The 15,050-nt window shown below is 36.4% G+C and overlaps 2 protein-coding genes across 2 annotated transcripts; one reads left to right on the top strand and one right to left on the bottom strand.

Annotated features, from left to right (window-relative positions):
* Positions 1 to 2,667: 2,667 nt before the first annotated feature.
* On the bottom strand, positions 2,668 to 5,959 carry hcar1-3 (hydroxycarboxylic acid receptor 1-3). Its single transcript, XM_017463020.2, has 2 exons — positions 5,911 to 5,959; positions 2,668 to 5,318 (listed from the first exon to the last, which is right to left on the bottom strand). Exon 2 carries the CDS (start codon positions 5,200 to 5,202, stop codon positions 4,231 to 4,233), a length of 972 nt encoding a protein of 323 aa, XP_017318509.1. The 5' UTR covers positions 5,203 to 5,318; positions 5,911 to 5,959; the 3' UTR covers positions 2,668 to 4,230.
* A 5,123-nt stretch (positions 5,960 to 11,082) lies between these two features.
* On the top strand, positions 11,083 to 14,192 carry LOC128632716 (transmembrane protein 229B). Its single transcript, XM_053679597.1, has 2 exons — positions 11,083 to 11,222; positions 13,537 to 14,192. Exons 1-2 carry the CDS (start codon positions 11,153 to 11,155, stop codon positions 14,019 to 14,021), a joined length of 555 nt encoding a protein of 184 aa, XP_053535572.1. The 5' UTR covers positions 11,083 to 11,152; the 3' UTR covers positions 14,022 to 14,192.
* The last annotated feature ends 858 nt before the right edge of the window (positions 14,193 to 15,050 follow it).

A 15,050-nucleotide genomic window follows, 5' to 3' on the forward strand; every position in this document is an offset into this window, starting at 1 on the left:
TGCCTCTGCGATGTGTCAGCATGCCTCAGCGATGCATCGTTGAGCGGTTCACACACAACGATCGACTGCCGATTGGTGAGCGCTGAGATGCCTCCGATCAAAAGGTTTTTGTCGGCAAGCTCGGCGATTTGCAAATCGGGTTTAAAATTGCATAGTGTGAACTAGGCTTAAGATTACACTCATCTGTAATCACAACTGGGCCCAGTCCTGTGAGTTAATCTTACGGGGACGTTAGTCCACTGATTGGAAGGTCGTGAGTTCGAAATCCCAGCACCACCAAGCTGTCACTGCTGGGCCCTTGAGCAAGGCCTTTAACCCTGAACTGCTCAGTTGTATAAATGAGGTAAATGTAAGTCGCTCTGGATAAGGGCATCTGTCAAGTACCATAAATGTAATGTAAAAGTATTGTTTGAAAGTTTAAAGGAATGTGTTTGGATTGCCCTCTGTGGAATTTGGCTCAAGCTCTTTATGCTGAGTTCTTTATGGCCTGGTTCTCTCAGGTCCTACAATACTAACATTTGAGATAGAAAAATATTAAATTAATTATATTTTTTAAAAACTGACTATTAAAATATACTTAATAATAATTTAATAATATATTGTAAATATATTTTACAATATATGGAGGTCATCATCGCAGTTAAATACACTATATGGCCAAAAGTATGTGGACACCTGTCCATCACACTCATTTGTACTTACTGAACACCCCAGTCCAAAGATATGCATGGTAGGCTGATTGGCATGTCCAATGTGTCCGTAGTGTATGAATTGGTGTGTGAATGTGTGTGATTGTGCCCTGCAATGGATTGGCACCCTCTCCAGGGTGTACCCCGCCTGTGCCCAATGCTCCCTGGGATAGGCTCCAGTGTCCCCATGACCCTGAAGGAAGGATAAGCGGTATAGAAGATGGATGGGATGTTACTTTATTGATATTATTTTATGTCAATAGTTAATGTATAGTTTGTTTGGGTCACAGCAAGGGCATTGCTAGCCCAGTTTTAGCAACTGTTCCTTAAGCACCCACTCCTCTCCTCCCAATTATTTCTCCCCTCACAACCTCCGCCATAAACTACTATACAAATCTGATATACACTGAGACGGTGTTGCCTTGGCTGTGCTGCAAAAAAAGTGTTACAGAGTTGTGCTCACTCTGCAAAATAAGAGCAGAAACTCTAACATCAGTCAGCACGTGCCACATTTTGACAGGATGTTGGCTGAACGCTTACTAAGATAAATGTTATATCTTAATCAAGATGCGGTTCAGTAGTATTTGGACTGTGATGCAGTTTTCTGATTTTTTCCTCTGTACACTACCACTTGTGTGATTTGAAATGAAGCAATTTCAAAGGAAGAAATCAAGATGTGACTGAAGTGTAGAATTTCAGATTTTATTTAAAGGGTTTAACAAAATATTGCATTAAATGTTTAGGAATTATAGCTACTTTTTACATAGACTCTGCATTTTCACAGGTTCAAATGTAATTGGACAATTGACTGATAAGCAGTTTCATGGCCAGGTGTGGCTTGTTTCCTCTTTATTTCATGCCAAATTAAGGAGATAAAAGTTCTGGAGTTTATTCCAAGGACTGAATTTGCATTTGGTAGCTGTTCATGGGAACTCTCAATATGAAGTCCAAAGAGCTGTTGATGCAAGTGAAATAGGCCATCATTAGACTGACAAAACAAAATAGACCTATCCGAGAGATAGCAGAAACTTTTGTAGTAGCCAAATCAACAATTTATTACATAAAAAGGAATGCACTGGTGAGCTCAGTAACACCAAAAGGCCTGGAACGGCACAGAGGACAACTATCTGTCTGCACTAAGTGACAGCAGAAAAAAAAAAAACAAGCAAATTTATCAGTCAGCAAATGCAGCAAGTTTACCACAGCCCAGATGAAGCAAGTGATCCCAGAAGAATGGTGTGTGTTCGCTTTATGAGGCAGATGGACTACTAGGACAGTGTTTCCCAGAGCAGGGGTGCTGTGTAAAAAATCCTTTTCTAAAACGTTTCTAAAATGCTAAAATGTGTATATGTGATATGATGATGAATGAAAACATGGTGCACCCCCCCAACAAAACTTCAGCTTTGGCTTTATTCTTTCAACAGTACGTACAAAGCAAATAAATTTTTAAAAACCTTTCCATGGATTTTGTGCCATATGGCTATCAATATGGTAGCGCATGGATGGATCATAGAGATGCCTGTACAATCGTACCTTCCGTTAAGAGTCACCTTGAAGTCAATCATTTCCGAATGCGGTGCCACGAGGCAAGTTGCAAAAAATGCTGTTGAAACCGCCACGCCAATGAGACCTTATGCACTCAATGCGCTCGACCGCCCACTCTGCGATAATGTCATTTCTGCTGCGCGCTCCCTCGCGCTATTGCAGACGTGTCGATTATAAACCAGGCTTAACCCTGTCTAGCATTAGTGTTTGTGTAGGGTGCCACAAATTTTTGAAAATTTTCAAAGGGTGCCGTGACTGAAAAAAATGTTGGGAAACGCTGTACTAGGATATCGATGAACTGCTACAGTAATCATGAGGCTGATTATTGCTGAGCGGTTGACTTCAAGATACAGAGAAAAGAGTTGGATAGTTGAACAGAAATACTTGGACACTGAAAACAGCAATGGATGAAAACAAAATAGAATTGTAAAAATACTTGTGGATTGTCTTTAATGCGTTAGAATACTATGATTTATCTTTGCATTTCTCTTTGCATTTCAATTGTTGATGGAGCAAGACAGGTATTATAACATACTGTAAGTATTATAACAAAATAATAGTAACCAGAACAAATCAACTACATAAGTAATAATAAAGTCAAAGTTAATACTTTATATACAGATGCATACAGTTGAGTTTGCAGACACTTACTATATGTTGCTAATTGCCAGAATTCACAGCTCCCCTTCCCAAAATATGCATTATTTCAATGAATAATTTTGCTAAAAATGTTGTACTTCTTTATGAGATGCCAATTATCAAGAATTTCAGATGTCTGAATAAATAGTTTTAGCATCATTAAATAAAATTGTGTTAAGTTGTACTAAATCCACCCTGTTCAGGGTGTACGCCGCCTTGTGCTCAATGCTCCCTGGGACAGGCTCCAGGTTCCCTTTGACCCTGAATGATAAGCGGTATAGAAGATGGATGGATGGGATGTACTGAATCCTGTCTGTTTTAATTTACAGAGATGGACACCTGTCCCAGTTTCGATGCAGTTCTTGTATATATCTGATGTATGTATAAAAATGAATCTAAAAAAAATATTGTTCTAAAAATAAACATATATTGATACTACTTATTTATACTAAGATACCACTTTTTCTCCCCTTGGTTTTCGGAAAAGCTTCAGAACATTTCCCTTAAATACAACTATAGTGGTAAGAATCCTTAATAATTTAATATCAGCCTGATTTCTGCCTTTGAAAAAGATGAAACATTTACCAAAACAGTTCACAATCTTGGTCATATATATTTTTTTTAGAGTCAATATATATTTTTTAATTGTTTCACAGTGGTCTGAGAGAGGACGGCGCACATTTGTTGGGGTAAATTCTGTACATTTACATATGCATTATTATTAAAATCATAGTAAGCTTTATCACCTGGGATAACTCTCCTCTAGAATTCTCAGCCATCAATTGATGATCCATATTAGGTGTTTTGTTCTCATGAGTCTGATGGGATATTCTGTCATATGCTTTGGGAAAGTCAGGAGATTTCTTAATTTTGGTTGCTAAACTTATGTCCTGTATATTAGGTCTGAATATTTGTTGTCTTTATTTCTATTGAATAAATTGTGTAATGATGTGTCTGTTTGTATAATGGAAGCCTTTTTGGTGGCTATCTGCAATGTGGGCATGCTATGTCTAAGGTATTATTGCTCACTACAAATGTAAGACATTCCAACTTTATCTAACTTTATATATTTTAAATGTTCCATTTATGTCATACAATTACAATTGTAATTAAGCATAAAAAAACTAAACTGAAACATTCCCATTCACCATCTACTGAGATACTTTTATGGAAGGTAAATTGCTGTGAGCTTTTAAATACCTGGCAACATTTTTTGTAAAGGTTGCCAAGTATTTAATGGTTACTATACAGTTGCATTAACAGAGTCTTAGCTCATTCAGGCATGACTAACAAATAACAAAAAATTCAGTTCAAATCTGATGGCACTTTGTGTTTTCCTTCAGAAACCATCACCTGCTCAGAAATCACTTCCAGTCACAGTGCTGGCACGGCGGCTTAGCTGAAATTGCATCAGTCCAGCTCGATTGATAGACCTTTTTACTGCATCTCGGAACATGGTGCTAGAAAAGCAGTAGATAACAGGATCCAGGGCACTGTTCATGTATGTGAACCCAATGGACAATACGAACAACTGACTGGCTAACTTGTACGCATTACAGTAGACCTCCAACCTACTTTTTAAATAGACTGCGGTCAGTGCTGTGGCAACTCCAGGGAAGAAACAAAAGATGAAGACCCCAACAATTACTAGGACGGTGCGAATAGCCTGTCGCACCTTCTTCTCTCTGCCCTTCTGCAGCTGTTGTAATATGCAGGCAATTTGAATGGAGCAGAAGAGTAGTGTCAATAGAGGGAGGAAAAATTCAGCAATATATATCACATAGTGTAGAATAATACCAGGGGGGGCATTTTCAATGTTGAAGCTCCGACAGTAAGAATTATTCTTCTCCTTTATAAGGAGATCATTAGTCAGCAGAGGAAGCCGCATTGAGACCACCACTACCCAGATGAAACAAGCGATCCCTCCAGCTTGGCGTGAGCTGATAAAGTTGATTTTATTATGTGGATGGACTACTTTAAAATATCGATGCACAGCTACAGTGGTCATAAAGCCGATGCTTGCTGATCGATTGACTGCAAGCATGAAGAGGTTGATCCGACACCAAGCAGTACCGAACACCCAGTGTTCAGAGCGCAGATAGGCACTGATCCGAAATGGCATGCTCACCAAGAGGAGAAAATCAGCCAGGAGCAGGTTGAAGAGAAACAAGATATTGGGTCTCCAAGACCGAAGGTGGCGAAAGAAGATATACAGTGCCATCAGGTTTACTGGCAGGCCAAGCAGGAGCTCAATGATAAGTAAAGGAGGGAGAATGGAGGATATCACATTTTCTCTTCCCGCAGCACAAGTAGTATTGTTCTCGGACATGGTGTTCAGTAAATTTTAAAAGCTGACTCGGATACTGTCTTTACAACACTTCTTTTTTCATGCGCCTATAAGTGTGAACTGAGCTTTCTCTTTTGCGTCACAGCTTAAGGACTGATCTGTCAAAACACAGAAAAAGGAAATTGTACAGCTTTTAAACTGCAGAATGTGTAAATGACAATTGTACAACACAACACAATATTTGGGCCTGCCACCAATGTAATGTACTCTAAATGTCCCACCAATGTAATATAAATCATTCTTCTACCATGACATCTTATTCATTATTTTTTTGTCTATGTTTGAAATGATTAGGTGCTTAAGACTTTGATGCTAAATCCAAAATGACTGCTTAAATTATTCTTCAATTATTCAATTATATTCCTTTGTGAGGACCATTGTAAGCATAAATATAATACATATTAACCTACATTAATGATACACAGCTATATCTGACGTGCTTTCAGCATTAGAAGAACAATACCAACATCCGTTATGTTACCAACAATCCACTGAAACAAATACTTCCTCATATTGTCATCCAAAAAATATTAGATATTCAAAAGATAGTAGAATAAGTTTTTTTAGCCCAACAAATGCATAAACAAAAATTAAGTATTCAGATTAAGTTCAAAATCAGAATAAAAACATGTAATTATATGTATGCAATAATATCAGTTCATATCTCATAGAAATGTATCTGTTACTTACTAGAGAAAAATGATTGTGTCTTAATCACTCCTCAGTACAGAAAGGAAACTGCTACTGTGATCACTTTTAAGCAAGCTTCCTCCCCTCTTACACTGTGACAACGTCACAGTAAATTCAGAGAAGTTATTTCAAATCTTGATTAATTGTAAAGAGTCCAAAATAGTACATATCAGATGATTACCCAAGGGTAATAAAGTTCTTTTCATTCATCTCTTGTCTCTGTTTCCAAGATGAGCTATACGCTTACTTTTGCTCCACTGGGATGCATGCTTCGACATAGCCTTGAGATGGGATTAAAAGGCTCAATATTTGTTCATTTTAATTTATAATTATTTCTATTTTATATTTTATATGTAGCCAAGCTAACCTGGACTAAAAAGGTGAAGATGCTCAGTGATAATCATTTGTGGTCATACTGACCACATGAGCTGGATCTTTTTTTTTTTTTTTTTTTTTTTTTTTTTTTTTTTTACTGTAGACTTTGTTAGCAAATTGAATATGAGCTTAGATACATTATTTATTATTGTTAGATTATTTTTGTAGCATTATGAATGAAAAAATCATGAGGAGCAAGTAGACCAATAGCCTAGACGTTCTTTAGTTAGTGGTAACAGGAAATTAAATTTGATGTTTCCTGCCATGCAGGAAACTGCACTTTAGAGTCAATTTACCACAAGATGTCAACACTGATATAAACCGTGACATATGCCTTCAAATACTTAGAATATTGACCATGGAAAACTTTCTTGCAAATGAGTCAAAAACAACATGCAACAGCATGATAGGAAAAAAAAACACTGTTTATGAAAGACTTCATTTGTATAATGTGTCACTTTCACAGGAACTAGCTGCACAAATGTGATACACCCTCAAATGCATGAAGTATTTCACCATACTGCAGCAGAAATTACCAAAACATCCTTCTCCTGCAACAAAAAAGTGATTATATCAAGCATCAAAACACTCTACTCTAATCTAAGCAGAAAATTTAAATAAAATGTTTTAAATTAAATATTTGGAGAGAATTAAAGGTGTTATTAAAGAAGAAATCCATATAGAGCTATGTCTTGTTGTGAAGCATGACTTCATTTTGAAACAATTTTAGATTTATTATTTATTGCTCCTGGTGTCCATAACAGGGGTCGCATAAAAAGGGGTGAAATCTTTGAATTAAAGATTCAGAGTCTTAAAGAGTCTTTTAGTTTCACAAATCCCAAACTTTGGGATGACAACACCATTTGTGACCGCCTTCCTTCTCCTATTTTAATATACCCTTTCAACTCCTACTAGTTTTTCCCCTACTGCCCTATGTGTGTGTGTCTGTGTGTATGTAAAAGTATACTGGACTCTGATCCCCAGTGACACGAGTTATTCAACATGTTTATTATAGTGCACAGAAAAGTAAACAGAGGAAGTCTAATAATGGTGCCATGAAAGGTTCCCCTTACTGAAAGCAGCTGTAAAACCATAATAAGAAAACCTGTTCTTTTTCTGTATACTGTCAGGAAACTGTTGTTTATCAATCATTTGCCTCATTGACTTATACATTTTTGGCTGTGGGTTTCTAAAAAAAATGTTAATTTATTAACAGCCATGTTATTTTTGCTTGCAAAGTTTGTGTAAGTCACAGTGTAATCTCATATGATATCTCTCAGCTTTTCTTTGAGAAGCAGAACTGTCTTCCTAACCACAGCTTTGGGGTAGAAATGAGGAACTTGACCAATAAAACTTGTTGCTACACACACCCTCACAGCCACAATCTTTTTTAAACAAGATGAGAATATATACCAAAGGCTCTAGCAAAACTACTAAACTATATTAAGTCTGCAAAAGTATATATATATATATATATATATATATATATATATATATATATATATATATATATATATATATATATATATATATATATATATATATATATGTGTGTGTGTGTGTGTATATATATATATATATATATATATATATATATATATATGTATCTCTACATGTATGGCAGCCATTCTATTTCAGTTGAATTACAACACAGCACACCTCATTCTACTTAAAGAGGTATGGATTAGGTGAACCAATTCTTATTTTAACAAGGAAAAGTATGAAAACCACTGCTGTGATTACGATCCTCTTGCAGTAGGACCAGCTGGATAGCAAAAACAGTGCTAGTAGTGCCTCAAAAGTAATTGGAATTTTTAAAAAAAATAACTCTTGACCATGGCAAAAGAAAAATTTTGAGTGAGGAAAATAAGAGTTCAGTTTTGGCTTTACTGGCAGAGGAATACAGTGAGCGTCAGGTTGCTTCCATAAAATTTCAAAGACGGTGGTTCATAAGAACAAGGTCAGACATTGGGACAACAAAGCTGCAGACTGATAGAGGGTGAAAACAACTCTCCACTAACCAGGATGACCGCCAGTGCATTCAAATGTCACTCAAAAACTCAATGTAGGATGACATCAAATGACCTACAAAAAGAATGGCAAACGGCAACTGGGGTGTAGTGCATAGTGAGGATGGTTCAAAACAGGCTCCTAGGGGCAGGGCTGAAGTCGTGCAAAGCCAGAAAAAATTTCCATCATCAATGAGAAGCAAAGAAGAACCAGGCTGAGGTTTGCACAAGAGAATATGTATTGGACGGTAGACCACTGGAGTAAGGTCATTTTTTCTGTTGAATCCAATTTTCAGCTTTGCTCAAGACTTGGTCACCTAATGGTTAGATGGAGTCTGGACAGGACTACTCTTTGTGGATCGGTGATGATCTGGGGGGTACTTCAGCAATGACACATGAATCAAGCTAGATACAAGGTTACCCTGGAAGAAAACTTGCTTCCTTCTGCTTTGACAATGTTCCCAACTCATAGGTTTGGTTTTTCCAGCAGGACAATGCTCCATGCCATATATTAATCAAGGGCTTAGTTCACCAGGTGTGCTTGAGCTGGAACACATGAAATACCTGAACTGGCTAGGGGTTTATTGAGTGTACACTATTTGGACGGGGCAGAAAAAGGAAGTTATCAATGGCTGCATCCAGATTTCGGAGAAGACAGGTTGTGAAAAACCCTTGAGTGACTGCAAAAGACCTGCAGCAAGACTTGGTGGCAACAGGCACTGAGGTTTCAGTAAGCACAGTAAGGCATGTACTAAACGTAGAAGGTTTCCATGCCAGAACTCCAAGATGTACACCGCTACTGACCCAAAAGCTCAAGAAAATTCGGCTCAGAATAATATAAATAAGCCACAGATGTTTTGGGATTCTGTTCTGTGGAGAGATGAAACAAAACTGGAACTTTTTGGCACGATGGATCAGCAGTATGTCTGGAGGAAGAAGAATGAAGAAAGAACACTTCGTCCACAGTCAAGCATGGTGGTGGCTCAGTGATGTTCTGGGGCTGCTTTGCATCCTCTGGCACTGGAAACCTGCAGCGTGTGGAAGGCAAGATAGATTCATTGAAGTATCAGGAAATCCGAGGAAAAAACATCAAGCTGTCCGTGAGGGAGCTGAAGCTTTGAGGATACCTCAAATTCCACCAAGGATTGGTTGCAGAAGACATCCTGGAAGATTCTACAGGGCCATGACAGTTACCTGACTTGAACCCCATAGAAAATTTCTGGTGGGTTTTGAAGAAGCTGGTTGCCACAAGCAAACCTGAGAATATTATTGAACTGGAGGCCATTGCTCATGAGGAATGGGCTAAGATTCCTCAGGAAGCTGGTGTCTGGCTATGCATCTTGTTAGCAGCAGGTCATAACAGCAAAAGGGTGTTCTACTAATTACAAAAGATGCTTGACATGAAGTGGTTGAATAATTTTGAGACTGGCGAGGTCATTATAAGTTGCATTTTCAGTTGAATTTGGGGAAACCACTTGAAGCATTCGTTGTGCTGAGCTATGTCAATTGCTTTTGTTTGATTTGTTCATTGCAAACAGCTGAAAGACAATGAACCTGATTTGCAATGGAGGTTGAATCATTTTGATTGCAATTGTATGTGTGTGTGTGTGTGTGTGTGTGTGTGTGTGTGTGTGTGTGTGTGTGTGTATATATACACATGGTGCCATGGTGGAGAGTTTGGAATCTGATTGATCGATTGCTTCTGTGGACAGGTGTCTTTTATACAGGTAACAAACTGAGATTAGGAGCACTCCCTTTAAGAGTGTGCTCCTAATCTCAGCTCGTTACCTGTATAAAAGACACCTGGGAGCCAGAAATCTTTCTGATTGAGAAGGGGTCAAATACATATTTCCCTCATTTATAATATTTTTGACATGCGTTTTTCTGGATCTTTTTTGTTGTTATTCTGTCTCTCACTGTACAAATAAATCTACCATTAAAATTATAGAATGATCATTTCTTTGTCAGTGGGCAAACGTACAAAATCAGCAGGGGATCAAGTACTTTTTTCCCTCACTGTATATATATATATATATATATATATATATATATATATATATATATATATATATATATATATATATATATAATGTGTGTGTGTGTGTGTGTGTGTGTGTGTGTGTGTGTGTTTGTAAATATAGGAAAACTTTTTCTCAATCATTTGGCAGAAACAGTGTACAACCTAAATTAAAATATTTTATTTACAGTCATCGACATTCCTTAATGGTAGCCTGATTCATCATATGTAGATGATCTCATGAAGGCTTGGTTAACTAAGTCTAAATTTAAGAGGTAGTAAATTTAGGAGTTAATCATTACAAGATGGAGTAAGAAACTGTTATCTGCTCCACAAAGCCCATAAAATAAATTCATTGTAGTTAAAGTATTAGTACATCACTGCATGCTAGTAGAATATTTTCTATTATATAAACACAATGTCAACATAACAAACATTTGCTGTATTGGTTATTATCAGTTGACTTAACTTTAAATATATATATTTCCACACATTGGTCTGTAGTATATGCACACTCAGCCTATTATATTTTCTAGTATTTTCAAGCATAAAGTTTCCCTGAATATCAAACATTTCAAAGAATCACCAAACATCTGTCATGTATGCCATATTCATCACATCATATTAGTTAACCATTATTCTCTCCTGCACACAATGTAAGATGTGACCAAGGCAGCAAATGTTGTGTCGCTGCTCTACGTTTAATAATAAAAAAAAAAAAAAAAAAAAAAAAAAAAACCTCCTTAATCTGAGGCAGGGATGTCACTAGTATGCACTGGCTTAATGTTTAGCTCAGGCAAACTAAAGACCAGGGACGAACAGGAAAACAGAAAGCTGTGGCATGCTGGTGAGCAGTACTGACACAGAGATGGTATCCAAAAATTTGTTTCCAAGGAGGGGGCACTCACAAAGTGAGTAGTAGTGAGTATTAGATGTTCTACATTAATATTTTTTTTAACTGTCATTTGCATGTGTGATATACAATTCAAAATATTTATGATAAAATAATAATTTAACCGTACAAGTCATTATATCCGATGCTTATCATTTACTACCCTGATACTACTGGAGCCGCACCAAGGCATGCATAGAGGAGTAGAAAATCTACATATATCTTCGAATAGGCAGCCACAGAATCCAAGTCTAAAGAGATATCTCATTGGTCATGTCTTTGCACTTGGTGGTGTTGTACAAATGATGATTAGCAGAATTTATTATTCAAAACTATTTCCTTGAGTTGCATGATAGAGTGGCTAGTTACTATGAAGGAAAAGACAACATGAATAATTAAAACAACAGTTTTAGGCTTATTATGATGTTTAATAGACTTTTAAAAGATGTTTAATAATTAGATTTATATAGTGTCTGGACTATATGCCATCTACACATTACAGTTATATCAGTATTTTCTTTTCAAGTATTATTATTCCCTCACCCACATCCATAGATGATATTATATGAGCAGGCATATCAGTAACCCACCTGAAACAAATGTAATGCATGTCACTTTATAGTGGTCAAAAACATTGCACATTCTTCCTGAAGGAGATTACTGAATGAATAAGCGTGTTGAATTTGTGTCAAGTGGCAATTTTTAAAGGGAACTCTATAATTGTGTAGTGTAAATAGTAACTTAAAATGTGTGGGTTAAGAATATTATAATGAGATGGTGTTATCAACATCTGGAGTACCTGGATGTGCTAACCATATTTGCATAATGTAAGTCTATAATGTAGCAAAGTTATAGGATGCAGTACAGTGTAGCTCATCATAAGCAATTTAATTCTCAAAAGTGACTCTAATAATAAGCTCTGTACTTCCATCTCCCATGAACAATTATTACATTAGGGACTATGAGAGTCATGAGAGATTTTTTTTTTTTTTTTTTTTACAAATTAAAATAGCAAATTGTGTTCTAACTGTCATGATGGATTTTGTGTGATACTATTTAAAACATTACTGGGAGTAGCATTCAAACGAGCCACATTTCGATGCTGTGTACACTCCTGGGCAAAAAAAAATGGAGCAAAATGACAAAATATAAAATTTTTAATGGTCTTAACAACAAATCATTGGTCAGGAAATTAGCACGAATTACACAAATGGATAACTAAACTAAGTATGAGAGATATTTTCCCACTGATTTCTTTAAATGTTTAAACCTTATGGGTAAACTTGCAGATGGCTTATTTTTTATTTTTTATTTACATCAAACATTTTAATTATAATTATGATTTTACCATTGCATACATGAAGACTGTATACGTGAATTTCCCTGTTTCTAGCTTTCCCCAAACCATTCAAAAGCAAATGCACAAATGGTGGCACAGGAGGTCTCAGTACATTTGTTTAATTCTTGCCAATTTTCTGACCAATGATTTGTTGTTAATGATTTGTTGTCATTACCCATTTTATTTATTTATTTATTTATTTGCCCAGGAGTGTACAGTACATAATAATAATTTAGGGTTTGTTTTCACTATCCTTACACATAGGCAATACAAATGGACACATTTCACTCAGTGGAACCACAGAGGTCAAGAAAACAACTCAATGATATACGATTATTGAATATGGTGATGGTAAATAAAAATGCCAGTGCTTTCTTCACAGAAAATTTGGAGTAATTTGCCCAAAAATTTGGGATCTCCTCTATTACATAAACATATGGTTGCATAGACACTCATGGCAAAGATGTTATTGCTCTGTTTCATGACAGGTTCAGTGTTATATTTTATGGTTGAAGAGGAGAGGAAATAATAAGGGTTATCTGTTTTTATGCAGTTTTCTTAAAATGTATTAATTTCTAATACCAAGATCACACATATGCAGACATATTTGACATAGAGAAGACACAAATTAAAGAGAGTTATATTATTTATATAAGTTCTATTCTAACCATTTTAAAAGTTTTTAATCCATCGTTAATACTCTAGACCTGGTTTAGGTTTGTATGATTTTTTTTTAAACCAACTTCTGAAAAATGGAATTGCAAAGCCACCACCCACCTAATGACTGCTGACTTTAAGTGTGAATCATACAATGAAGAGGTTTATTGTATTATAAAAACTGGGAGGGTAAACATTACAGAAGAAAACATCATTACTAATCAATGTTATATATTTTTACACTAGTTAATAGAGAACGAATTATAATCAATAAAGAATGTTTCTGAGAATAACTTGATTACTGCTAACAATGCACCTCTGTTTCTTCTTGGAACAGATCCTGGTGTTGATGCAGGGGCCTCTGGTTATCTTAATGACCATCTCACGTTCTTACCCCTCTCTCCCCTCGTCCGTCTTTATGTCTATGCCCTGCATGGGTGTGTGTGTGAGGTGGCATTTACTGCTTCCTGGAATTGGTATTATACTCGTGACCTGAGGCTTCCTGGCTACACCAGCTTGTGGTCGCTCCTCATATACAGCTCGGCTATCTTCTTCATGGAAGGCTTGAGTGCATCGCTAAAGCAGAGACATTTCCCCTTACTGCTTCGACTAACCGTTTACACCTTGTTCATATATCTGTGGGAGTTCAGTTGGGGGGTCTTTCTCAGGCTGCTGGAGGCATGTCCATGGGACTACTCACATTTCAAGTATAATATCATAGGACTCGTGACCTTGGAGTATGCTGGGCCTTGGGCAATGGCTGCCCTCCTAGCAGAGAAACATGTTATTAGGAACACACTGAAGATACGATTGAATGGCTAATTAATGTTAAGATTATAAGGCTCAGAGTAGTCTTTTTTTTTTACTGTTAGAATTACCACTGCAATGAAATAAGTTCTGATTACTATAGTTAATATCTCAGTCACAGAAAATACAGACAAAAAACACATTATGAACATTATGAAATAAACATGTCTATCATAGCATATGCTATATTTTTTTCCCATGTTATTAATGTTATTATTAATGTGGTTGATGACTTACTGTATATGATCATGTATGTATTATGTGAGTAAAGTAAAGTAAAGAAAGGACATAAGAAACTAAGAAAGATAACTTTCTATAGGTATGTTTCAAATATAGTTTGCATATTTAGCCTTGGAAAATAATGGTGCACTTATGCTTTTGCTAAGATAAGGGAGGCGCATGACTTTCCAGGTAAATGTGAGCACAGAACGGGGTCTTAACATGGCCTGACATACAGAAAAGAAAAAAGAAATGAAGTCAATTTGAAATCAAGTTAAACCACAGGTGATTACTTTATACACTGTAAACTGGGCTTCCCCTAAAATGTCATTAAAATGTGGAAAAGTCTTATTTAAATATTTACCAAAGTGCTTATATTAATCAGCATTCCTGGTGAAATGTAACATTTCAGTGAACCAAATTATCAAATATCTCACTGCATTATTGCACTGTTGACAGTGGACATTGAGGCCTACAAGAAAAATCTCCTTTGAAGACACAGCACTGATAGAAACTCAGAGAATAGGTGCTTTTATGGGCATCTAAGGCAAGTGCAAGGTGTTTTAATGGCAGCAAAGATTAATGCTTATTGGACCGCAAGCTTTAAGCACATCATTTCGAGTCCCTCCTGGAAGCGGGAATAAATGTGAGATGTGGGTTTTTGGATAGAAAATAATTTGACTGTTTACTGGATTACTTAGATTCATTATTTATTATTGTTAGATTATGTTTGTAGCATTATGAATGAAAAAATCATGAGCAGCAAGTAGACCAATAGCCTTGAAGTGCACTCTTTGCTTGTCCCATGTGGCTTCTCCATATGAT

Source organism: Ictalurus punctatus, chromosome 3, assembly GCF_001660625.3.
Source record: "Ictalurus punctatus breed USDA103 chromosome 3, Coco_2.0, whole genome shotgun sequence".
Lineage (NCBI taxonomy): Eukaryota > Metazoa > Chordata > Actinopteri > Siluriformes > Ictaluridae > Ictalurus > Ictalurus punctatus.